The sequence below is a fragment of the Nannospalax galili genome, unplaced genomic scaffold, assembly GCF_000622305.1.
Source record: "Nannospalax galili isolate Female #2095 unplaced genomic scaffold, S.galili_v1.0 scaffold25, whole genome shotgun sequence".
In the NCBI taxonomy this organism is placed as follows: Eukaryota; Metazoa; Chordata; class Mammalia; order Rodentia; family Spalacidae; genus Nannospalax; species Nannospalax galili.
Genome location: NW_008355642.1, coordinates 620,363 through 646,891, shown reverse-complemented (window position 1 = coordinate 646,891; position 26,529 = coordinate 620,363). Strand labels below are relative to the sequence as shown.

The 26,529-nt window shown below is 39.6% G+C and overlaps 1 protein-coding gene across 1 annotated transcript; it reads right to left on the bottom strand.

Moving 5' to 3' along the window:
* Positions 1–25,961, bottom strand: Capn6 (calpain 6). Its single transcript, XM_008852946.1, has 13 exons — positions 25,823–25,961; positions 18,530–18,709; positions 9,257–9,388; positions 7,685–7,893; positions 6,658–6,850; positions 5,859–6,052; positions 5,552–5,629; positions 5,266–5,452; positions 3,644–3,766; positions 3,284–3,486; positions 2,608–2,729; positions 2,105–2,241; positions 1–1,604 (listed from the first exon to the last, which is right to left on the bottom strand). The coding sequence occupies exons 2-13, from the start codon at positions 18,692–18,694 to the stop codon at positions 1,422–1,424; spliced, it is 1,926 nt and encodes a 641-aa protein (XP_008851168.1). The 5' UTR covers positions 18,695–18,709; positions 25,823–25,961; the 3' UTR covers positions 1–1,421.
* Positions 25,962–26,529: the final 568 nt, after the last annotated feature.

The following is a 26,529-nucleotide window of genomic DNA, read 5'->3' as shown; positions in this document are numbered from 1 at the left end:
ATTGAATATGAACTTTATTGTGATTTAGTTTGTGTAAGGCAGTGTGGAAAAGGCACCTCAAAAGTTATATAGACTGCAAAATATGGTAGAAAATGAGTAAGCTTAAAAAAAACCTTCAAAATATATTTTTAAATGAATGCATGCTGCACTAGACTACTACAACTATGTTTCTTATCATTGCTGAAGCGTTGAAATATTGTTGGTGGTGGGGTTTGGGGGTGGGATTTAGAAAGGCGTCATGGAGGAGGTGGAATTTATGTTTATGCTGGGCCTTGAAATAAGGACAGAATATTGATAGACAAAGCTTAAGGGAAGAACTTTTAGAATGACTGACTACAGAAAATTCTGTAGAAACACTGAAAAACAAACTCCTGGGGAGTGAATCTTCCCAATTGAGGGAAACCCCGAGGGTTCTGGGCTAGAACCCCAACTCTCAAGTTGTCCCATAGGGTCTTCAGTACCAGTGATATTAAGGAGGCACAGGGCATTGGGCTTGATTGTGAATCTAGCAGCAGCAAGATGTTTCACATTGCAGTCAGGGACCCCAAACTGGCTGTCCTATTACTAGATGGTTTCTCTCAACTTTTCCATGTATGTGATACTCCACTCATCCTTGTTCTTGCCCACTGACTGCCTGAACGGTAGTTCATGTGCGCCTACATGCGCGTGTGTGAGTGTAGGTGTGTGTGGATGGGTGGGGGACTAAGGTTTTGTCTCCCACTGCAGCTTCTTCCACTTTCCCCTCTTGTGGCACACAGCTTGCTTCCACCTCACTGAAGCTCAGGCCCATCTTTTACTCTCTCATCCTCACTGAACTCCAGCACTTGATTAAGCACCTAGGAAGCTTCCTCTAGATGAAGGTAAAACACTGTGGGGGGGTGACTTGGGTTAGGGCAGGACTACACTTTTCTGGAGCTGGTGATGGTGGTGGTGGTGGTGATGGTAAAAGCTGAGAACTTTAAAAGTCATCTCTGGCTACTGGGTAAAATGCTGCTGGTAAGTCTGTATTGTCAGTCAGGAGCTGGGATGCCAGGCTAGACCAGCTTGGCCTTGATCATCCCTCCTCCCTCAAGATGCCTTACAGGGGAGATACATTGGGCAACTGAAACTAGCAAAGACACATGTATAATGTCCAGACTCTTCTTATTGTCCTACTTGAATCTCACCTGTGGATACCCCAAGGATCTTTTCACAGCAAATATTCTCCAGAAAAGACTGTCACTTCCCCCTGTCCAGCTGCTGGAGGTATATAGGTTATGTAGCTACTGATGCTACTTGAATCGGGAGGTATGGGAAACTTATCAGAAAAGAGGAAACGTTAGTAATTGTGAACTTTCTTTCAACATTTGTGAAACTTAGCTAAGACCTGGCGCCTGACACAGAAAGGTGGAAAATTGTCAGGATTCTCTGAGATTGGCTATTTAGAGCTCAGTGAGATCATCACTGGAAATCACTTTGAAGCTGATGTGGCCTTGCTTGACTTTGGCAGTGGGACCACCCTTCTTACGCAGGTACAGAGATTTCAGATCACGGCAGTCACTGGGGTCAGCATCCAGAGTAACCTGCCCCAAGAACTGATCACAGAATTTTCTGCTGTTCCAGACCTGAAAAAACAAATTAAGAAAGTGAGGATGAACAACTATCTGTGACACTGATGCTTGCACAGTGACATTTAGAACATAAAAGCAAGACACAATTTTTATCCTTTCCTGATGGCTCTTTGGCTGAAAAGATGATGTCCCAATAATATAAGATGAAAGCAGATCTAAGGATCTTCTTTGGCTTGTGGGTTAGATACCTAAGGATGATCAGAATTATTAAGTCAGAAATACTGCTAGACAGCAGTGGTCCATCTATGTAGGTTATCAGAACTGACATATTCTTCCTTTCACAGGACTTTATGGTATATGTGTTCACAAATGTACTTGTGAGCACGTGGGATCTGCCTACAATGAAATAAATGTAAGAGCTTTCAGGTACAGATTAATAAGAAAGTCAGTGTTTTACTTAATGAGAAGTATTTTGAGTATAAACCAAGTGAATAACAAAATAGCTTTTTGCTTTACTTGCTAAATATTCACTCCCAAAGAGTCAGGTATCTTACCTGAATTATTATGGGAATGTCAGTGGTCCTTCTGTAGAAAATGGCCTGGGTATCAAAAATGGCATGCACGGTATTCTTCTGGATAGGGGAGCGGACTTCTTCCTTTCCACACTTAATGACCAAATATGGGTTTACAGCTGGAACAAAGTGGCACTTTTTTTAACACAATGATTAAAGTTTCCTTTCTAGAGAGGCAAGCAGCTATTTCATAAAGTCAAATCTGGGACTTTCCACATAACTGGAGCACCACAATGACATAGGTCTCACTACTTGTGTTCCTTCTTCCCTTTAGTTTTCCATATTTTATACAGGAATTCAAAAGTGAATATTATGTAGACATTGCCAAAGAAGTTCACATCCCATTCCGTAGTATGGTCGACGCCCATCTTGACATCATCTACACTGAAAGTACCATTGGAAATAAGTTCTTATCGTGTTTTCTAATCACACGTGAAATAAATAAAGCTGAAGTTTGTTTTCCCACATTCCCTGTCCTTTCTTACTTTCATTGGCATACTTCTTCTCCAGGCCCTCAGCGCTGTGAACAGTGATCTGAGTAACTACCTTTGGGTAGCCACGTGCCAGGTTCCAGCAAGACATCTTAGGCATATCCATAGTCAGTTCCCTAGAACATTAAAAAGATGTGTCATCTCACAATAAAATGGACCTGCCTAAACAGAGTCATAATTAAAACACACAAGAAGTTAGATGTCCTAGCCCATTTCTCCCTCAGTCCTAGAAATGGCTTGTATTTCATGAGTATGGTTTCCCTTTCTCTTGTTTTAAGAACATGCACGTAAATATCAGGATCACTATGGCTGCAGTGAAAAGCTAACTCTGGTGGACCTGCACCGAGAACATAATAGAAGAGCACTGAGGAATATCTGCTGCTCAAGAAAAGACCAGAGAAGAGAAGGTAAAATAAAATACAAATGGGAGCACGTAGGTGACAGATCTCCTACCAAATGGAATTTCAGAGCTCTAAGTTTTACACTTCCTTTGGAAAATTCCATAGCTTCACTTTGAGAAATATTTCAACTACCATTGATTCAACTAGTGAGGTTTGACTTGAACACATCATCGCATTGCATGTATGAATAGAAGAAAACTGGCAAAAGATTTAGGATAGAAGCAAAGAAGCGAACAAGGGTTTTAAAGAGTTTCCCAATAAAACTTAACCTGAGTTGTACAGGCACTTCCGAGAAGATTCTCAGCAGAAACTCGCTGGTACGGCCATGTTGGAACATGGTTGGAACAAGCACATAGTTGCCTTTCTTCAGGTACTTGCTCAGAAACACAGTACGGGTGTCAATATAGGTGGAAGTCCCAGCACGCTCCTGGATATACAGATGGTGAAGGCGGAATCTGCGGTTCATCTCCACCTAGAAACAAAATAGGTTTTTTTCTAATTCGAGTTTCTACATTGGAAAGTTCTACCACTTCTTTCTCCTTTATCCCTTCATAATTCTCCTAACTCTAAGCCTTCATAATTTAGATTCTGAATGTCTTTATTAGTTCTGCTACAAATGCTATTCTTACCTTGAAGAGCTCAAAACCAATGATGTAGTTGTCAGGTCTTCCCATTCGGCGGTAAGTGCGCAAGTCCTTCTGCTGCAAGGACATGATGATCTTGTGCCCATCCTCGGGCACAGTGAAGATGTACTGAAGGAAAGGGGCCACCAAAGCACTAAGTTAGCACTCCCATTTCAGGTAATCCATTCTAAGCTTTAGGGGATAAAACTCTACATTGGAAAGCACAGTCTGGGGTTAATTTCTGGGCTTTAATATTGACCAGATAATGAAGCCTTGGAAAATTAATTCATTACTAAGTATAGATCATTATACTTGTTTCTCTCTGTGGCATTCAGCATGTACTCGAGACAACTTCATTTTAAGTCTTTAATGTCAAAGACAGTATGCTTTTAATAAGTAAGTTCCTGATAAAGTATTGGCTTCCTACTAGTATTATAGTGCCATGCTTGAAAAAGCTAGATACAAAAAGATTCTAGAACACAAAGACAAAATTTTTAATTCCACTCAATCAAACTTTGCCACACAGCCCTGGAATAGATTGATAATGCCAGTCTTCCATTTCTTTGGAGAGTTATGCTTTATTACCATCACTTTAGGGAAGCTATAGCCTTTCTGAGAGCTTTCCAAATATTATTTGGCAAACCATGCTGCTATTGGGAGAAAAAAAAAACTAAAAAGCACCAGATATTTCTATTTCTGTTTATGTCTTTTCCTTTAGTAAGAAACAGAAAACAAGTGCCCAGCCAAGGGCCCTGAATCTTCTGTAGTATTGTATATGGGAGTGAGGTGTGTGGAGGGTGTACGTATGAAGTTTATTTAGGGACAATTAAGATGGAAGCAGAACAAGGAAACTATGAATTAAGTGAATCAGTACATCAAACCTTAGTGTTATCTAAAATGCCCTGGTAAAGAGATCCACAGAAAGAGGAGACATGCCCATGGGCAGTGAGGCAACAACACAGTCAGAATTGTCTCCTAATGATTTGAACCACCTTCAAGTCAACTATTGTAAATTCAGGCTTGGGATGCGGCTATTTTTCCCACTTAGGATGTGCCTCACCTGGCCACAGATCTGTCACCTGGAATAGGACAGTGACTGTAGATGGAAGAAAAGGAATAACTGACATAATTGACAGGGCAGTGATTCAAATCCTGAGAAAAATCGTCTGGTTCTAGAAGTGAAAAGCAAGGTATGATGGGTTTCAGAAGTGTATCCTTTATGAATAGGAAGATAGACATAGTGAATAAGCATCAAGTAAACTGGGCAGTGAAGACAAATGAGGAAGAACTGAGATAGCATCTGGAAGCATATCTTCTCTGTGCAGCGTAAGACCATCACAGGAAACCAGGAGTTAAGAACTGTAACAATTTGATGAAGAGAGAAGCAGCTGAAGATGCCGACCTGAATTTGATGTTACCAAGGTATGTCTCTGCAAAGACACCTTGTCTCCTGAAGGTTATAAGCATCTGAATCAATCCTGAGAGTCCTGGTTGATGAATATTACACAAAATATTACACAATAGATTCAAAAACGTAATGCTAAATGAATACTCCAGAGGATCAAAGTGAGACCTGGGTTCTTATTGCCTGGATAACTTGGAGGCAAAGGATAATAATTGACACTAACCTGGGGATTCTGAAGGAAGGTATCACGGTTGTTATAGCAGCCTCCTGAGCGGTTCATTAGTGGGTCATCATCCACAGTCCAGCATCCCAGAACTGATTCTAGCTCCTTGCGGCCAAAAACAGGGTTGTTCACATTGCGGCAGACATTTAGTTTGTGAAAGTTGTGGCAAAAATCTTCCAGGCTCATCCTGCATGAAAGGAGCAGGGGAAATATCAATGTAGTACTTAACGTTTATCTCTTTCTAATAGAAGTCCCAGTTCCCTTGTTGCAGGAAACCTCTGCTTACCAAAACTCTCCATCATCAGACATAACAAGTCCTAGGTTCTTGCGATCTGTTACAGTCAGTTGCTGCCACTCTTCAGAACTAAAGGGAAATAAAGATAAAAAAGATAATGCCATTATACTTGTCAGTATGTTAAGAGAAGAGAATGTGTGAGGATCAGGCCTACTTTATTTGCCCTCTGGCTGGGCTGCAGACTGCCATGCCTGACTAGCTCAGAGATGTCACTGTGGTTTGATAGTCTACTGGTAGTCTGGATTGGGAGAACTACAGAGATTTGGAAGTGTAGCAGTGAAGGTGAAATGTGACTCACATTTCACTCCAAGGACCACTCCATTCTTGTCTTCCCAATGGGTTCCTCAGACGAACCATATACAGTTTCTCCGTGCTGAAAACTTCCACAAGTCTTTCTCCAAGACAGATCTTGCGAATATCAGTCATGGTGTAGGTATGGCCCTTCAATAGACCCCAATCTGTTTCAACTTCTTGTTCCTCCTGACTGGGAGACTGAAAGCAAAGAAAGACACATAAAAGCATAGGAATTGTAAGACCAAAGTCCTAAATCCCATTCTTCATTGGTTGGGTGTGGTTGAATCTGATTCTCACTATCCAGATAGAAATTTGATCCTGACAATCAATCAATCAATCACAAAATCAAATGAAAGAGAGAAAATAATGCAATATAATAACTCATTTCTAAAGGTCTGATTCCAAGTCATCACTGCACAACAGTGATATGAAATGTGATAAAATATGCTAGGGCAGATTCATTCTTTCATTGAGCCGCTATAACTCCAGGTGCTGAACTGAGAGTATTAATTTACCAGAAGCTATTTATATCAGCTTGGATGTCGCACTGACCCTCAGTGTAATGAATGGTTCTAAAGGATAAAAAAATTGATGTTCCCATGTTTCCATGCCAGGGAGTTGTGTCTATGTTGGCTTTCTGGGTTCCACTATTTTTTTTTTTTGGTGTGTGTGTGTGTGTGTGTATGTGTGTGTGTGTGTGTGTGCATGTGGATTTCCGGGTTAAGGGCCATGTTCCCTGCTAAATTTTGTCATCTTATGTGCCAGGAGTGGGTATAAAGCAGTTGTTTGGGGTGAACACAAACCTCAATGGAGCAGCAGATCAGACCTCCTTTGGTGAATGTTTTGTATAGTTCTCTGAACAGCTTGTACTTCTCCTCAACAAGATCAGTATATCTTCCTTTCTGCATATCAACAATTTCAGACAAGGTGCCCGTGAAGTCCACGATGATATCAGCAATAGTCAAACCATCCAGGGCCTCATAACAGCCTAGCAGTCTGGAGGCAAATATGCAAAGTTTTCTTTATAAAATTATTTATCCAGGTCACAGGCATAATGTTCCCAAGAATTAAAACAATCCCTGCTGAAACTTTACCAGCTGGTTTTTCTCTAAATATTAAGTGGGAATATTTTGAGATTACAGCTAGAAATTTCTAGGCTTAGGCTATCTTGGTAAAGGATAGCTCATGCAGAAACTTCTTTCTACAGATACATGAAAAATGAGGTGACAATTCCATGTGAATTGTAGATTAGGAAGCTCAAAGGATACCTGGGAGACCTGGGGCCAAGTAAGGATTTTTTTTTTTCTCTTCAACTTTATTGAGGTATAATTTTACATATAGTATCTTGTAATCATTTATTGGGTACAGTTTGATGAGTTTTGACAGATGCATATACCTGCAAATATAGTCCAGCTAGCACAGAGAACATTGCTATCCCGTATTATTTGCCTTTCTGTTGCTATGATAAAACACTATGACCAAGGCAACTTATAGAAGGAAGAGTTTATTTGAGCTTATGGTTTCTAGGGGTTAGAGTCCATAATGGAGGGGAGGCATGACTGCAAAGGTGGCTGGAGCAGAAAGTCATGTGATCACATCTTCAAGCAAGCAGGCCAAGTAAGGATTTTACAAAACCAGAGCAACTGATTTGTCTGTCACTTAGGACTTCTGATAGCCAGACCCAGGTCCAAAAAAATTCTTTACACCTGACTGAGATTCAATCCCATTTTAACTCTGGGGTTGAGTTGGGAGAGAATGAGCTCTTAAAGACAAATGTGAACTTTCTTTCTTCATGTATCCTGAACACAGACAACTCAATCCTCTCCTTACTTTGCATAAGCTTTTTCCAGTAGAGCATTCCAAAACTCATTCATGGAGGTGGAAAAGGAGAAGACCAGATCTCCATTTATGGTGGGCAGCAAGTCATCGATCACCACCTCAGTCCATTCTCCAAAATGCCAGAAACGGAAGCGAAATATCCCAGCATATTTATCTGGTTTACGAGGATCCCATTCCTGTTCCTTATGGTTTGGAATTGTCTGGAAAAACAAGAGCATTTTTTTCAACCGCTATTCACAAGAATATATTCAAATTACAGTGAAGTTCTAGAAAAAACCATAAAGCAAAAGGAGACATTCCAGATACAATTGGTTTGAGTCTGGATTGGAGAAGCCTAGGATAGGGCATTTGGTCCACAGTTTCTGCTTCACTAAGTCAGTTTTGCCGAGTGTGATATTACTATTCCTGTTCTGAATACATAGGATGCTACACACTCAGGGATTTCCCATGGATAATTTATAAACCCAACAAAGGACTAGTTGCATAGATTCATGATAGAATGTTTAAACATATGAACATGTTATTGAAAAACATAAAATTGGGGCTGGAGAGATGAGCCACTGATTAAGAGCGCTTGCTCTGCAATCATAAGTATTGGAGTTCTGATCCCAGGACCTGAATAATAAGTGGCGTTTCATTACAACTGCCTATAATTCCAACTCCAAGGATGGCAGACATAGAAGGATCACTGGGGCTTTCTGATTTCTAGTCCAGTGGAGAAAATATGAGCCCTGGCTTCAGGGATAGACCCTGACACAAAAGAATTAGAAGGGTAAATGAAAGAGATACCCAACACTGTCTTCTGGCATCTAAGTATGCATGTGGATGTGCACACACCTCACACATATACATATTCACAAATAAGTAATAAAATGAATCTTAAAAATTTGAAACCAAATACAAAGCCTACTCTAGTTTGTTTAAAAATGTCCATTCTAAAGTTTTATATAGATTTATCCTACATAATATAGATTTTATTCATGTTATGAATAAAATTACATTTTTGGAATTTTCTTTTTTTAACAATCGCACACTAATATTCCAATTTTGTTTTTATGGGGAAAATGTTCATTGTCCCAAATCAAATGTTCTTTGTTGTTTTGAATTCTATTTCAATATCAAAGGAATTTTGTATTATTAATAATTTATTAGAATGTTTTCAAGGATCTGTTTCCATCGTTCTCACCTTTTCTGTTATGCATAAATGTGATAATGACTTCCTGGCTCCTGCTGTCTCTATAGCCAATAGGTACAAAGAACATAAAATGAAGAAATACCAAGTCAAAGCACTACAAATGACAACCAAAGATCAACTAGTATGTGTACCAAAATAAGTAGGGAAAAATATCCATTGTAGAATCTAGTGCATGTGGATTTTCACTGCAAAATTCAGCTTGTCTGTATTTGTGATGATTCTTAAATGGTATGGAAGGAAGTCAGATTGTTAATATTATTTTTGGCTTCAGGAAATTGAAAAAAGTTAGAAAATTATGAGCTGGTTTTCTGTAAAGTTATTCAAGAAGAAAGTGGAAATAGATTAAGGTCCCGCAGAAGGGAGAATACCTTTGTCCAATGACACTCCTGAACAGTCAAACAGGAAAATGCAGGGACCATTGACTTATGCCCCAGTCTCCCCTGGATCAGCTGATGATTGCTGATGTTGCCCACAATCAGATGGGGGTCATCACAAATGTCCTGTGGATATAAGAATTGGTTATCCAATAGTCCATGAAGAGTTTTTGAAAGTCACTATAACCTAAGCGAGGCAGGGCAGGCTTCATAAAGGAGAAAGGGTTAGGGTTAAAGGTGGCCAGGATTTTTATAGATGGGATAAAGGGAAGGCTGAATGGACTATGTATGATAGCAAATGACAAAACTGTGGATCACCTATGCACGGGAAAAGGGTCAAGTCAAGAATGACTGAAGAAATAGAAGGAGAAAATAAAATTCAATAGGAGGACATGTGCTGGGGTGGAGCGCTTATCATTGGAGTCTGGAAGCATTTTCACCAATCAGAGATCTTTGAAAGAAGAGGAGAACTAAGGATTAATACATTGCATTCTGATCCGATTTTTGTTAGGATGAGACTTTTTGGAAGCATCTGTACTTGGAAGAGTGATTACATGATTACATTTAAGAGACAAGGTCACAAAGTTATCAGAAAAAAGTGATCGGGAGATATGGAAGGAGTTGCAGGGGAGGGAGTGGGCATGGATTTGATCAAAACACCTTATATGCATGTATGAAATTCTCAATAAATTACTTTTTAAAAAAGAGACAAGGTCCAATAGAGGTGAACATTAGTGTATCTGCCTCTCTAGGAAAATGAGTTAGAAGGCCTAACACAAAGTAAAGGCAGCAGCAGTCTCCCTGGCAACAACTTTTCCCAACCTACACCTTTGTATGAATATAGATAACAGCAGCATTAATAGCAGGTGCAATAGACCATGCACAGGAACACTTCAACAGACACTCCTCCCACAGCGGATATTCCAAAGGGATCTGTGCATAGAGTAGTATAGTACTTGATTGGGGTGTATGTGTGTGTTTTCATCTCAGTATATCATAAGCTATGTCATTCCCTCTGTGAATAAGAAAAATGAGACCCAAATAATGTTATTATAAAAAATGTGATCAAAGCAGAATAGAGCCACTTTCAAAATACAATCGGTGCCTACAGGAAAAGAATCCACAAAGTTCACCAGGTGGAAGAGTATGTACTATACTGATTGAAGTACTTGAGCTGACTACAATTAAGCTGTTGGGAAATGGAAACATCAGGTAGAAAGAGCAGGCATAAGCAAAGGCATAGAAGCATACATGACACCATAAAACTGCAAACATGATTGTGTGGCTCAGAGTATCAGCACTTGTAGCGTTCAAAGGCATCAAATACCAATGAAGTCTTGATAGATGGAAACAATTTCATGGAAGAGGCTGTTGGCCCATACCTTGACATCCTGCTTATGCCACAGAAATAAATCCTAGTTGCGAATGGAAAGAAAATCTAGACATACTCCCTTTAAAAGAAATTATTAAATAGACACGGCTATATTTTTCTTGTGCTCAATGCTCTTTTTTCTAAATGGACGTAATTCTCTTTGATGAACGATCTGGTCTACAGAATGTAGCAGTCCATATATTTGTTAAAAGCCAAAATAACTCTGGAAAGAAATAGGCATTCTGGGCAGGGACCCATTCAAACAGAAGATTAATTGGGTATGTTTCTGCCAAAAGAAGATGATGAGATGGGCTGTCGGCTTTGCATTTTCTGCTTTTTAAAAGATGCATGTCTGGTGTCTTATCACTACATCTTATCATAGGAAAATACATCTATCTTATTAAATAGTTTATGGGTTGTCAGCTGGATTTTTCTTCATTTATTGAATACAAAGCAGGTGTGTTGGATGCGTTAGATCCTGATGATTCTTCTCTTTCTTTGCTTTTTCTAATATAGAACTAAGAATCATTTTTCCTCACTAGGCCAGATATCATTTTATTTGGAGCAATACACAAAGTTATACAGTGATTTCTTAGATCTCGATGAAGCCATAAGATTGTTTTCTAGCATGGAAAACAGGAAGGTAAACACTGATAGATGAAAAAGTTTGTTTTTATATTAATAAGGCAAATTATTTGATGATTTTATGTAGAATTACTAGTGATTGGGGTTATTTACAGTGTATTTAATTTGCACAAGCAGGAGTTTACAGTCAGTCAATATTTTTGACATGGCAACTTCAATTCAAAATATGAAGGGTCATGTAAGAGAGCCAAAAGACACATAAACATATATAAAATTGAAAAACTGGATCATTAGTGTATTTACCTGGGTATATTTATTAGGTATAACATGTATAAACATATATATTCATATCCATATATATGATATATTCATAGCTGTGTGAAATCATAATTCAATATAAATTTGGGGAAAATCATATTTCTTATTCTGTCCTACAACCTGATCTATTCTTATTTTGCTTCACAATTACATATAGCATATATTTAATGGTAGATTTTAAAACACAATAAAAGTCAAAGAATGTCAAGAACAGAAGAGATTTTAGAGGCTATCTGGTCAACTTCTTTATTTGGCATCCAAAGAAACAGATTCAGATAGAGGCAGTAAGTTGTTTCTCAAGGTATCTAGCGTGTTAGTATGATTAAAATATACTGTTAGAAAAGGGACATCAAGACTTCAGCCGGCCCATCCATTTGCCTTTAAGCTTATCTGTGGCCTATATAATATAAAATGAATTAGTATTGTGCAGCTCCCCAGGGATGAAGATGCTTGACTTCTTTCAGCTTTCCATCCCAATATTGTATGCATCTGCTTAAATTCCATTTTTGCAAGACTTTCTTAGCTTCTGATTTTAAACTAAATACCTCCAACTGGCATTGATTTCCTGAATTCAAGTCACTAAATATGACTCCATCTTCCACTATATGTAAGTATCATGATGTGAAACATAGAAAGAAAACATTTAAAAGTCGTAACTTGTATTTCTTAAAGGAAGTGAAACATTAAATGATTAGAAAATAGCCAAAGAAAAAGGATAAGGGTACTGAGCCAGTGCAAGTCTAACAGGCAAATGACTTTCTGGTCATAATTTGAAAATAATGAAATGGCTGTTTATTGATTTTTTCCTGTACTTTGGAATACATTGGATATCTTCCTGTTGAGGTTAATAAAGGAAGATTAGAAATTGTTTTTCTGTAACTTAAAGCTGAGATGCAGGTGGGACATTCAGCCTGAGCTATGCTGGTACAGTAAGAGTGGGGTTCAGACAGAGGTGACAATGCACACATCCATAATATTTGGGTGGCTTGAGAATAAGTAGGAGATGTGGGAGATGTGGAGTTCCTAATGGCTCCAGCTGTGTTGGCACAGTTAAAGTGGTCCTTGAAATGAGATATTTGTCAAGGCAAAATAATTTCTTAGGTGGGAAACACACCCAACTAAGAAACTGAAGACACAAAAAACTAGCGTTCCACACATATCCTCAATGCAAGCTGAAATATTCTGTAAGTAAACCATCTTTTTAAGGAAATATATTCTCTACTCTGAGCATTAACAGGTCTCTTAATTATGCTCAGCTCGCTTCCCTTCCCATGGCCACTTGCCAGAAGACAACATGCACTGACCGATGAGGACTGTGGTGCTGCATAGGTCATTCTGCTCCCAAGAATTACATGCAGACCTTTAGTGCAGAGACCAGTGCTGCAGCAGTCTCTCAAAGAGTCAACTTCACTTGCTGGAAAATTGTATTTCTGCACGAATATTTTGTCATAAGTAAAACATTTTCTCTGTTACAAGGAGAAATCGGTATGAAATCTAGGACTAACAACTTGAGTTCATTTTCAAATTCTAATCTAGACAACAAATCATTATATAATGATATTCTTTTTTTTTTTTATTTTATGTGTATAAGCGTATTGTCTGCATGCATGTCAGTGTACCCATGTCGTGCAATGCCACGGAGGTCACAAGAGGGTTTCAGATTCCCCTGAAACTGGAGTTAAGAATGGTTCATAGCTGCCATGTAGGTGCTGGGAATCGAACCCAGGTCTTCTGCAAGAGCAGTCAGTGCTCTTAACCACTGAGTCATATCTCTAGCCCCATATATAATGATATTCTTATTTGAACGTTCAGAGTCTTGGTACAAGACTCTAGGTACAAAGCCCAAACTTCTTCATTGGGAATAATTTACATTTTCATTCAGTGGAATACTACTCAACCATGAAAAGGAGCAAACTGATACATGCTATAATATGGATGACCCTTGAAAATACACTAAGTGAAAGAATTAAATAAATGTTAAAATTACATTTTAAGGGAAAATTCCGTAATAGACAAATCTGTATAGAAACTGAAATAGGTTAGTGGTTACTAGTAGATGTGAGCAGGCTGGGAAATTCACTGAAAATGAACACAATGGGAGAAAATACTTAGGACCACTTACGTGGAAAGACAAGATCTCCGGGGAACAAAGAATTAATGAGCAATCTGAACCCAAACTGCTGTACCGCAGTGTCACAGTCAGTTCGTAGATGGAAATTTCTATTAGAACAGAGTATTGCTTCCATTACTATTCTCTCATTCGCTGTCTTTCTCCCAAGCCTACATATTGTGTTTCTCCTTAAGTCTTTCCCTGCCATTATTCTAACCATCATTTTAACCCAAAACTTTATCACCTTCCTCTCCCACTCAGACAATGTAGTGAAATGCCACTGGGTAGGGTGCTTCCCACAGGAATACTGAAGAAGAGCATTGGCAATAGAGGTATAACTCAAAGCTTGACCAGGAGATCTGGCAGAAGATCTTGTGCAGGAGCCATTTCTTCTTCCACAGCTGGCTGTGCAGATTCCCAAGAGGCTTTGTTCTAGATAAGTCAGGGATTAGATGTGTCTGACTCTAAGACAGTATTGTAGGTGGACATGAGTCAGTAAGGAAAAAAGCCAGAATGAATGGAAAGAACTAGAGAAAGGATTTATGTGGGAATTTATCAGGCCAATTTCAGCTTAAAATTCATATCTACAGTCTTAAAACACACTTCAACTTAGTATAACTCAGTTTTCATAATTTATCAAGACTGTGAGTTGGGGTTCAGGAGGACAAGAAAGCTCAGGAGCATATGGTTTGGGGAAGACACGTGTGTGCCCAGAATGCTATGAGAAAGCCTGGGGCCACTGGCTCATTGGAGGAGCAAAGGAGAAGGGTTTTCCTCTTCAGGGTATGAGTAGATCATCTGCCACTGAACAAATGCAAAACATATTTATAATTCCTGTGTATCTAAGTCTCTTTTAAACAGCAAGAGCCATGTGTGGAGATACAAGCCTGTAATTCCAGAACTTAGGGGTGCCCAGGCAGGACGATGAAGAGCTCAAGGCTAGTCTGGAACACACAGTGAATTCAGGCCGGCCTGTACCATGTAACGGGATTCTGTCTCCAAACAAAAACACAGACTAAAACTAGCAAGTGGGATAGGAGGGGAGCCCATGTTTGCCCCACAAAGATATTGTGAACCTTCCTATAGTTAAATTTGTTCAAATATCAATGGTATTCAGGGTATGGGTTCTTAAAAGGCAGAAGTTTTGAACACAGAAGAGACAGAAACCTCAAGATTCAGTCTGTGGATATAGTGGTAGAGAGCTTGTCTACCACAGTAAAGACCTGGGTTTGAGCCCTAGATTTGCAAAAATAGTATGCCATACACAGTTGCATATACCTGTAGTCCTAGCTACTTTGCAGGCTGAGGCAGGAGGATGAGAAGTTGAGACATTTTCTCAAAATAAAAATTTTAAAGAGCTAATGTATGTAGCTCAGTAGTCCAACATTTATCTAGCGTGTACAAGGTCACAGACTTCATCTCCAGCACAGGAGAGAAGAGAGAAGAGTGAGAAATTTTGGTTAATCATGTCACCTATACGTTAGAACCTTCTGGAACAAAAGCCCTGATTGACTGTGAGGCTGTATGATACGCCAAGAGAAATGATGTCTTTGTGCTTCCCTGTGAACCAGGACCTCAACCTTCCTAATGAGTTAATGAAGGGCAATGACCCATCTGGTCCTGAGTCAATTCAGAGAGGTCTAGTACTGTCTCTCAGCTTTTCTGATGGGCTGTCAGAGAACTTTGACATGGTTCTTGACCAAAAGCTTGTCCTCTATTCTGGTTGGAAAGGAATCCACAACTTTTAGGAAAGGCTCAAGTCTAGAGCTTTATTTCTCTCCAGTCTGCAAGAGAACTGCTCAATTTGAACACATGGTGATTGATTCTCCACACAAAACGCCATATAATTTCCTTTTTGAATGCTTTAAAATAACATTTCATGTTTCCACCATAGTCCGTACTCATCCTCCTATCCAGCATGGGGGTGCTTTGTCCCAGGCTATAGTAGTGTGGCATAGAGCAAGCCCTCCGAATGGTTCTCAAGTGCCTCTCCCTTTCTGCTTAATAACACTGTGCTCCCACAATGCCTTCCCTAAGGAGACGTGGATTCAATTTGTGAGTACATCAACACAGTGAAGACAAATATAAGTACTGACTATAAAGAAGCTACAAATGTGTCTACAAAAAGAGGTGCAAACAATATGACAACACAGAAGAAAAATCTCATGTGGACTTTGGAGTCAAACCTAGATTCAAATCTTAGCTTGCCAGTGGTTGTATCCTGAGTGATTCTTCACCTTCCCTTTGAGACCAAGTTACCTCATCAACATTATGGGCAGAGTATGTACAGTTACTTTGTTTTCTTTTGATATTTATTATTATTATTATTATTATTATTATTATTATTATTATTTGTGCATGCACAAGTGACACCATGGAATATGTGTGGAGGTCAGAAGACAGCTTGTGGGAGTCAGTTCTTTCCTTCCACCATGTGAGTTCTAGAGACCAAACACAGGTTGTCAGCCTTGACAGCAAGCACTCTTACTTGCTGAGCCATCTTGCAAGCCCCTGTTATGTTTTTAAATCAGGAAATTGTATTAAACAAAAGAAATTGCAACATACTTACCTTGTTATGTTGTGGTTAATAGATGGAAATGAAATAATGTATACAGAACTTATAGAACACAGACACTTTCATCAGAGTAGCATGTCATACATGCCTTTTCTGCCCCTCCCTCTGTGCTCTCTGTCTCTCTCCCTGTCTCTGTCTCTCTGTCTTTCTGTCTCTCTGTCTTTCTGTCTCTCTGTCTGTCTCTCTATCTCTCTCTCTCTCTCTCTCTCTCTCTCTCTCTCACACACACACACACACACACATGCACACACACACATATTTCCTTACCCTAGAAGGAGTATTGCTTGCTTCAGAAGAAAAGTGAAAAATGGACTATGGACTATTGTCGAAGTTATGAAGATTTTCTTCCTTTCCCTACTAATCCATCTAGGATTAAATATACAGAATTTGGATGATGAAGGCAAAGGACAAAAGAATTGAGCCAAGACATGGGGAGGGGGGATGCATCTAAAGACACACCAGCACAGGTAGTGCTATATACTTGGTTCATATCTGGGGAATGGCTTCATGTTGGCTTCCAATTTTGCTGCCCACCAGACCACCTCACACTGCCTCTAAGACCTCACCCCCATCAATCATTCTCTCTCCTGCATCTTCAACCTCTTCTTTACTGTCTACTCCTTAGCCTGTAAGTATGCTCAAGTCTGTCCCATTTTAAAAGAACATGCATCCAATACATTTCTTTCAATTTCCTGCTTCCTTTCAGCTCCTTCTGCCCATCATTAACATCATGGATTCATAAGGGTGACCCCCTGACAAGATCTCTATTTGTTTTCAACTATTTTTTGAAGAGAAAAAGGTTTTACCTCTTTGCATCCCCAAATACTGGCTAATGAGTTCTGCTCATGATTCTCAGATTTTTATTTCAAGCAAGCAGATTTATCTGCAGCAATGTCAACTATTTGAGGCATAGAGAGGCAGAACTCCCAATCTCAATGTTTCTCTCTTTTTTTTTCAGTTTATGACTCTGCAGATTGAACCTCCACTTTACTGCTGAGTTACGCCTCCAACTGCCAGTCCCACAGTTTCAATGGCTATCATTCTAAGATATGTCCTTTAAGTCATATAGAAAATAAGAATCTTACTGAAACTAATGTATTTTTGCACCCCCTGGTGGCAAGATGCATGAACTAAAGTAACGCTTGGACTTCCATTTAAGGGTTTTAAGTGGTGGAAATAAAATAAAAAATAGTTGACTCCTTAAAGAAGCAAATATTGAGTTGGTGACTATGGTTGTTCCATAATCAGGCACACTAAGTTATCCCCTTAAAATGACGTTTTCAGGATTTTGTGAAAGTCCAAGAACTCACATTTTACAAAGCTCTCCATGGCCTATGTACATGATCATCAGGAAGGAGCTCAAAGAGAATATCCTTCTGTCCAGTTATACCCTTTTGATACAGCAAGGGTGCTATTTATTTTCCAGACCCCATCGCTATATCTTATTACACATTGAGCTGTCATTCATATTGAGTGTATGACAGTGTCTTGATCCCTGCTTCGAGACTGCATACAGATGTTCCATAACAAACTGTAATCATTAAGAGTTATCATTAATGAATGGTGAAAGACTGCAATTTTATGTGAATTCTATCAGTCAACAATGGGATGATACAATAAATGACATTCAACAAGCAACTTAAAAGCCTCCCTCCTCTAATGCAAGTTCCGTCTTCTCCCTGTAGAGTTCTCTTTATTGAGGATCAGTGTCTGAGATTCTTCTTGATGCTCTGACATTATCTTTAATTTTCTATGCTAGTTAGCTTAGTAGAGAGACAAAAGTAGAGTTGCTTTCTGGATTGCTATATTTACTCAAAGAAGTTCTAAAAGTAAGCACATTATATTTCCTGTTTCACTGTTGCATTTTTTAAATGAATAATCTAACTGAATTTGACTAAATTTTGAGTCTCCTCAAGCTAACGCCTGGAACACACACGCCATTTTAATGTTGGCTCTGTGTGAGAGGTGGTAAATATGTCAGTTCATTTCTGGTAATAAATTTTAAATGTATATGCGTATGGAAAAATCATGCCATCCATAAATACTTACAGTTTTAGTGGTGAATTATACCACAAGAGAGAGAGAAAGAGAGAAAGAAGATGATTTAGAAGGAGGAGGAGAAGAAGCAGAAGAAGGAAGGAAGGAAGGAAGGAAGGAAGGAAGGAAGGAAGGAAGGAAGGAAGGTTGGTTGGTTTACTTCCAAATTTTTCTAAACAGTAGGTAAGTGTAAGTGAAATAGTGAGTCAAGTGGAGTTTTTGAATCAGAAGGCCAAACAGACAGAAAATGGGAAGAAAAATGAGAGTTACCTGGGGACGTTTCCACACAACCTTTCCTGGAAGCAATCGGTTGTAAAAGAGAGAATCATTCTCGGGCAGAAAAGTGGGGTCACAGAAAAGTCTGCCATCTTTGATGCATTCCTGCTTCAGTTCTTGGTACTTCTGGTTTTTGAAGAGCTTCAGAGGAGGACCCATTGTGTCCAACTATGCCTGGAATGACAAAAGTTGATGCTTTGGGGTAATAAGTTCTCAAGTCTTTCAAGTATTATGTGAAATCGGTCAAACAGCAGTCATTGCACTGACTTTCTCCCAGAACTGGGGTACTCTACATTTGCTTTCCAAGGAAAAGCTATCACGTTCAAGGAAAGACAGGCTGAAGCTCCATAGCTAATAAATGTTGGGCTTTGTGGGAGCACCTAACTATTTTAGGACCTCAAGTTGTTTATATGCCAAGTGGGACAATATGCACCTTAACAATATGATTGGAAAAGTAGATAAACAAATGTGATAATTGCTAGCTAAGCAAGAATCATTATAACTTAAAGGACAGTTTTCCATTTATACCAGCAAAGAAAAGCTTTAAAAAGTATAATTTGAAATAATTTGAACATAAAGAAAAAAGAATCACTTTACCATGTTCAGAATAAGTCCACACCCTGGAAAACCGCATACTTGGTGCATAGTGGAGGAGCATCCTCTTTCAATTCAATGATTTTCATTGTATCATTTAAAGAGCTGTGTGTGTTTCACTACTGGCTAATGTAAGAAACAAAGCTTCAGTAGATGGCCTCCAAAGACAGGAAAAGATCGAAAGATAGTATGGTCTTTTCTTCTTCAAAGTACATTGTACAATCATTTGCAGACTCCAAAATCAAAAGACAGACTCTGAAATTCAATTTCACTAATTTGATGGACTATAGATTGTTATCCCATGAGAATGTACTATTGCTTCCTTTTCTTAAAAAGGAAGAAGAAAAAGAAAACTCCACGTGATTAAACAGAATTAGTATAGTGATTCTTCATACAATGTTTATCAGACTGCCCTATACTCAAATATCCTTAAAATATGCAAAAAAAGGTTTTTGAGAAGATAATTTGAAAGACAAATTTTATTCCAAATAGCTTTGTAGTGATAATAGACCTTTCAATGTCTTTATTTATAAAGGTAGATTTGTGATGATTTGAATGATCTTCACAATATTTAATAGCAAATAAGGAGTGTGCTGTGAAATCTTCATGGTGTCAATCATTTCAAACATAAATTACAATGATAACTATAGTCTAGAAGCACAAGATGGATGAAATTAAAAGCATGACCATGGTTCCAGGTTCTGAAAAAAAGGATTAAAATGTCAAAAAAGTAAAACAAAAGTGAACCCCCAAACTGGCTACATTATCATTTTGTGTGTGTACATGATGTATGCATATGTGCACATTGTGTGTGTGTGTGTGTGTGTGTGTGTGTGTGTGTGTGTATGATATGGCACATATGTGGAGGTCAGGGGACAGCTTCGGGTTTTAGATCTGGCCTTACACCTTGTTTGAGACAGAGTTTCTTGTTTACCTCTGCCCAAGACAGGTTAACTTGTTTGTCAGTTTCCAGGAATTCTGTCTCCATCTCCTACCTTGCCATCACAGCACTGGGTTGCATATGTGTACTACTATACCTGACTCTTCATGGGTTCTGGGCATTCAAACTCGGGTCCTCACACTTGCACAGCAAGCATGTCACTCACTGAGCCATCTTTTCATACTTTAAAGAGTATCTCGGTGGCATTTGCTATTTTATAAAGATAATAACATCAATCATACCTCTCCATTCACTCCTTTATGCCCTTTAGTAACACATGGCAACACCTCGCTAATGAAACAGCTTCCCCGCTTGAAAATCATACAACTTTAAATTTAATTTTTCCAATGTTATTTTATGGCAATACTATTTACAAGATACAAGTAACAAATATGCCCTTTCTCTGAATCTGAGCAATAAAAAGTTGAGCATAACCAAAATTTTTACATAGCCTTATTTATTGTCAAGTGCTTTTCAAATTAAGGATTGTGGAGACACTGTAAAACACAAAACTGCTTTCTGTCAACCAGATTTAAATCTGTTTGTGTGCTTTAAATATTAGTATATTTAATTGTATTTAAAAGCATGGGTGGCATCAGTAATAATTCTCAATTAAGCAGCATCAGAGTCAAACTGAAATGTTTGCCCAGGCTCCTGTTTAGAGCCTTACAGATGGACCCCAATTTTCATGTGTGTTCAAAGTTACATCAAACCTTACTGTGCTTCTTGCTTTCCCTAGAAGTTTTGGTAGATTGCCAGAGGCAGGTGACTATAAATACAGGACACTCGTAAGCAATTAGGATACTTAGTTTGCCAGAACTCCCTAGTCCCTGAACATTCTGGATAAATGGGTATTTCCTGCTCAGGAAAGCCATGTGCTCTCCCACGTCTCCTTTGCTATTCAGATAGTAAGGCTCACAAAAGCTGGCAAAAGGAATTTGTTACAAAGAGAGCCTGTCTATATACAGAAGCAGCATCAAATCAACAAAATTAGATTAGATTTTAGAACGACAACAACAAAACAGGCCTAGCAAGATGGGTCAGTGGGTAAGGGCACTTGTGACCAAACCTGATGACCTGAGTCATCATGGTGGAAGGAGAGGTAGACATGTTGTCCTTTGATCGCCACATGTGTGTCATGGCTTGCATATACACACATGAAAGAGAGACAAAGCGAGCCCACACCATGATCCTAGTAGATTATTTCAGAGGCAAAATGTACAGCTGTATGGATGAGTCAAACCCTGATAGAAAGAGCCTTTTGAGTGAGAGTGCTTGCATTTGAGAGGCACATGGAGAGATGAATAACAGCAGGCTAAGTGTCTGAACTTTCATTAGAGTACAATTGTAGTCCCAAGTCCTAATGGACTTACATAATAGAACTCACCCCCATTTCTAACTAGGCATCAAGAGAACACTCTTTTATTTGTTCTAGGACCTTCATCCCTTTGTGCTTTGATTTTATCATCAGGAGAGTGAAGGCATGTATCCCTTCCCATTACACTGTGACTCTACCTCCCAAGATGGTTAGTGCAAAGTCAATTTGAATAAGTAGAAAGTACCCTGTTGAATGCATGACATACGTTAAAGTCCTCTCATTACTAGGCACCGAGCTCAGCATCTCAGCATTGCACAGGTGACATCTGTTGAGCAGATACATCTCTGAAGTAGAAAATCAATGTCTTTATGGCAAGCCATTGTTTCAAATGTGCACTGTACAATTTAGCTCACATTGTCTTTCTTCGCAGCAGTGATGATTTGTAAGACACAACCTGTGCCCTTTCTTCTGTACTCACAGAAATGACAACTCCGAGAAACAGCAGCTAGAAGCTGGCAGAGCTGATTCAAACCTCAGTCTGTGCAATGCCAGATCTGGTGTGTGGTTTTCCATCATACCACATTTCTTCTTTTGGTTGCTGCATTCTTTAAAGAAAGGATTTTTTAGTTCATATAAGGAAATTCTCCAAAGCAATCATGATACCTAATTTGAAGCATTCTGTCTAGAATTTATTGCCATGGTAAATATTGAAAAGGTTCTTTATTTTGATGGTTTAAGGATCATGGGAGAATCCAAACCCTTTACGTCCAAGTGGTCATTAGTTAACTCGGAAAACATCTGGAAATCCAAAAATCTGTAAACTGGTAGTATCATGTACAATTTTCTCTATCAGGACAGAGATGTGTGGAAAAAGGAATGTTTCTTCATTATGTTCCACTGCACCAGGTGCTGATAAGGGGTAGAGAGTGATTAAAGACCACAGTTTTTTGTTTTGTTTTGTTTATCTTTTTGAGACAGGGTCTCCTTGTAGCCCCAACTGTCCTGGAACTCGCTATGTAGACCAGGCTGGCCTCGAACTCACAAAGTTCCACCTGCCTCTGCCTCCCTAGTGCTGGGATTAAAGGTGTGCACCACCACCCCCGGCCTAAAGATCACATATTAAGAAAATTGATAGACAGAAATAAAAGCTAGAACTTTCCAATACAATGCCCCAGTTTCTAGCTCACCAGGACAGTGTGGAAAATTATGAAGAGAGACTTTGTGGACAGAAGGCTAGTGGCATGTGTAGCTAGGCAGGACAAACTGAGGGGTAAGCATTGATGTAATAGCCTTAGGCAGTGTTATTTGAATTCAGACCCACTGCCTAAATAAGAAAGAATGTGAGGAACACTGTGTCTACCAAGGCAAGGGACAGGGACAGGCTCAGTGTGTGGGAAGTCGGGAATGGCCAGGAGAAATTGAGGGAGCCTGCCACGTGGAACACAAACAAGGCTGCAGCTAGCAGAAGGAACGTTTGCTACTCACTAGACTTGAAGCTGTGGGAATCTAGGCAAATTCTGACAGTGAAATCATTTGCTTCTTTTTGGGGGGAGGTGGGGAGGAGGAAAGGGTTTAATCTTATCAGTTTAATATCATTTGCTTCTTTACCTGTGGGTCAGCCTTAGAACAGAAACCAAATTAATTCTAAAGTATCTGATAAAATAAATCAGATCTGTGCTCAGAAATGACTTTAGAGTCAAGTGAGGCGGCAAGGAAGGCAGGGTAGTGAAGGGCATAGGAGAAGAAAGCATGGCTCTGGCTACATTCTCCCCTTTGCAGTCTCCCCCTCCTCCTTTATTCTGCAAGCGGTAGAGGTAAAAGCAAAAGAATTTGCAGACAAATTGAGTACAGGAAATCTAAGTGTCCTGGCATGAAGTATGCCCACTCTAGACATAATCAGTATCCCTTATCCCCATTACTGGAGGTAACGGGGGACAACATGGGACTTTGATGGGAAGAATAAAAATTCAGCATCCACATGCTACACACAGAACAGTCCTTTCCACCTCTGCACAAGCAGAATCTTAGTTTACGTCATAGATGGCTGCTCAGATCCATATTTTTGGCCAGACAATCTGGGATCTGATAGGATCCTAAAGATCCACTAATCCACTCTACTGTCTTACATAGGATGCACTTACTCCTTCCACAGAGAGGATTCTGTTCAAAGAAAGAAAAAAAACCCATATAATCCTCTCTAATTCCGTTGTTGAAAAACTGCAACAAAGAGCAAAAGGCAAGTCAAACATCGTACAAAGAACACAGGTCAGGAGATCCAGGATCAAACCCCGATGTCACCATTTAGTGGTCCTCAGTTTGCCCACAGGCACAAAGGGAATATGATTGCTGCCCTGCCCACTTAAGGTGTTATGGGAAAAGCTAATGAAATTAAGCAAATTTTGATTGTTAAGGATAGTTAACATATGGCAGCAGTATTAAGAAATGCTTAATTTTAGCAAATTAAATTCCATTTCTTAGTAGGAACAGAGGAAATATAATCACATGCTTAAAATAAGACACATGTTGACATTTAAAAGACCTATGTAAAACAGCCCCTCTGCCATTCTTTATTCCTTATTCTACCTCCCCTTTTTGGCTGACTTGCTCTCTTGGCTGACTAAGCCTATCCTAGAAGTCTAATTTTACAATCCTTTCAGAATCTAATTCTGATTTTTATAGAACGTTATGCTGGAAGGACTTTTAGAAAACCAGTTAGTACCACTTCTTTCTTTCACTTGGAGGTGGAGACTTTACCAAGGTTACATAGTGACAGAGTTGGCACGAAAACTGGGACCTACTGCCTTTTTCACTGTGATTATTTTTTGAAAACCATAACAGAACAAAACGGTGGCAGGGAGGAAACATGCAGACCCAAAGCTACAAGCAAGACATTGCTTTGGAGAATTCTTACTGTATTCTTCTTGCACGTAGGAGTTTTGTTTATTAATTGCAAGCTGTCAGAAGGTGAGACCATTTCAGATCAAGGCAAATCAAAGAAGCTGTTTTGGGGTCACAAAGGAGCTTTTTTCTGTTTTTAATTTAGGAACTGAAAATCTGCAAGGATATAGAAAGCCTGCTTTTTAACCTATTCCTGACCACGTACATATTTTAGCTTCCCCCTGGACTGCTAGGGACTCTAAAGACTAATGAAGAATGCATTTCAAATGCAAAATATTCACACACATTTGTACACACCCATGCACACGTGCACATACACACACATGCACACATACACACTTCCAGAGGAATAAAAGCATTTCAAATGCAAAATATTCACACACATTTGTATACACCATGCACATGTGCGTGCGTGCGTACACACACACACACACACACACACACACACACAAACACACACCTCCAGAGGAATGAAAGCATTAACCAGCAAACCCCTGATATTTTTTATTTTTTCATTCAGGGTATAAAGAGCCCTGGATTTCACAGGAAAGATTAGCAAATGAAGCATTAGCTGAAGTTCAATAAAAACAGTACAATACAAACCAGGATGCATTTTGCTAAAGTCAAAAGTGGCTGTCAGAAGAGTAGAATTTGCTGAATTTTCTGATGTGGTTTTCATCAGAAACTTAGGCTTGTAAATCCTTAGAAGCAATTGTTTCCATTGCAATGCGTGGCAGCTCCTTTTTCCTGCCCCACAAATGAAGTCAAAGTCAGCTCTGGTCAAGTAGCCCAGTTAAGCCCCAACAAGAGTGTAGTTAGGGTGGGTTTGGGGCATGGAGCCTCAAGTGAAATTCAAATTTTAAAACAAAGATAGAATCAGAGGGAAACCAAACCAGGCCAGGGACTGATAATGGAACAGCCAACATCTACCTGTCACCAGGCAAAAAGACACCAGAACTTGCAGACAGAAATTAAGATAGCCTAGGCTACTGCTCTTGCTTGTGTAACAGTTCGTGGCCTGTACACTCCACTGCCAGGGATCACAGGCCACTGTAAAACAGTGTAGCTCCAAGGTTGTGGCCGCATTTCAATACTTTACCTAGAGCTGTGGGTCAGCAGAAGCTAACTGGAACTCTGACAGCCAGCTAGGCTTGTTGCCTTCACACTTCTCTCACAGGTCTCTTTGATTATCAAGTGTTTACCAGAAGGCGCATGCAAACACACACATACACACACACACACACACACACACACACACACACACGCATGCACACGCACAATTGATCAGCAGTCCCCCAGAAAACTTACTGCAACACATCCCAAATCACTGCACACGACTGCACACCCACTTCAAATTCCAGTTCTTTTTAGAAATTTCAAAACTGCTATTAATATTAATTCGATTTTAAAAAACATAAAATTACAGTTACAAAGTTTGATTCAGTTTAAAGCTGAAGTTTCTTTGCTTCTCTTAGCTGCTAAGTTACTCCTGAAATACAATGCAAGGCTTAAGTTTAAGGATACCCACTCTACTCACCTGAGCTATCCCAGGAGCCCTGCTGCTGCTGCTGCTGCTGCTTCTTCCACCGCCGCCACTCTTAGCCAGGTAACCCCACTAAGTGTGTTCACTCACTGCAGCTGAACAAAGATTCTGGCTTTCTTAACCTGAAAACTATTTGGGCTGTACCAAGCTCTGCTCACAGGGGGAGGTGCTTCACAGCAACTTCAGGAGTCTCTGCCCCGCCCAGTATTCAGAAACTGATCCTGAGTCATGAGGAAAATCTGGAAGGAGTCCCTGCCAGATGTGCAGATGAGATGCCCACTCCAGATCCACCCACCAGCAAATTGGAAAACCCAGAAAGCCACATTTGAAAGCCCTTTCTGTTTCAAGGAGAAATTGAACTTTCAGGAAGCGGGTCTGTTGCTTTCTAACTTCTCTGTCCCAGGGATAAAATTGCAGACATGGATATTACTGGAGAAAGGACATAAACAGCAAAAATGTTGAAGTGTCGGCAAAGTTCTAGGGAGCTAGCTTGCAGACATGGCCCTTGTCTGCACTTTTATGATAGCAGCGAGGACTTCAACACCAAGTAGGAATGAAGGGGTACCTAATAGCATGCAGGGACATAATGGTCACTTTGTGAAGGAGCAAGTAACATTTAGCCAAGGGCAGGGGGAAGGAAGGTGAGCAGAGTTTGATTCCATGGCCCTGCAAGTAGCCTGATTTCTAGCAACAGCATGGTG

Bases quoted from the DNA above. Each gene is read 5' to 3' on its own strand.
- Capn6 (XM_008852946.1), bottom strand. From the start codon at position 18,694: ATGGGTCCTCCTCTGAAGCTCTTCAAAAACCAGAAGTACCAAGAACTG. The intron at 3,767-5,265 runs GTTAGTGTCAAT...CCTTTCCTTCAG, and splicing joins CCTTCCTTCAGAATCCCCAG to TACATCTTCACTGTGCCCGA. The intron at 2,730-3,283 runs GTTAAGTTTTAT...TTAATGTTCTAG, and splicing joins GAAGTGCCTGTACAACTCAG to GGAACTGACTATGGATATGC.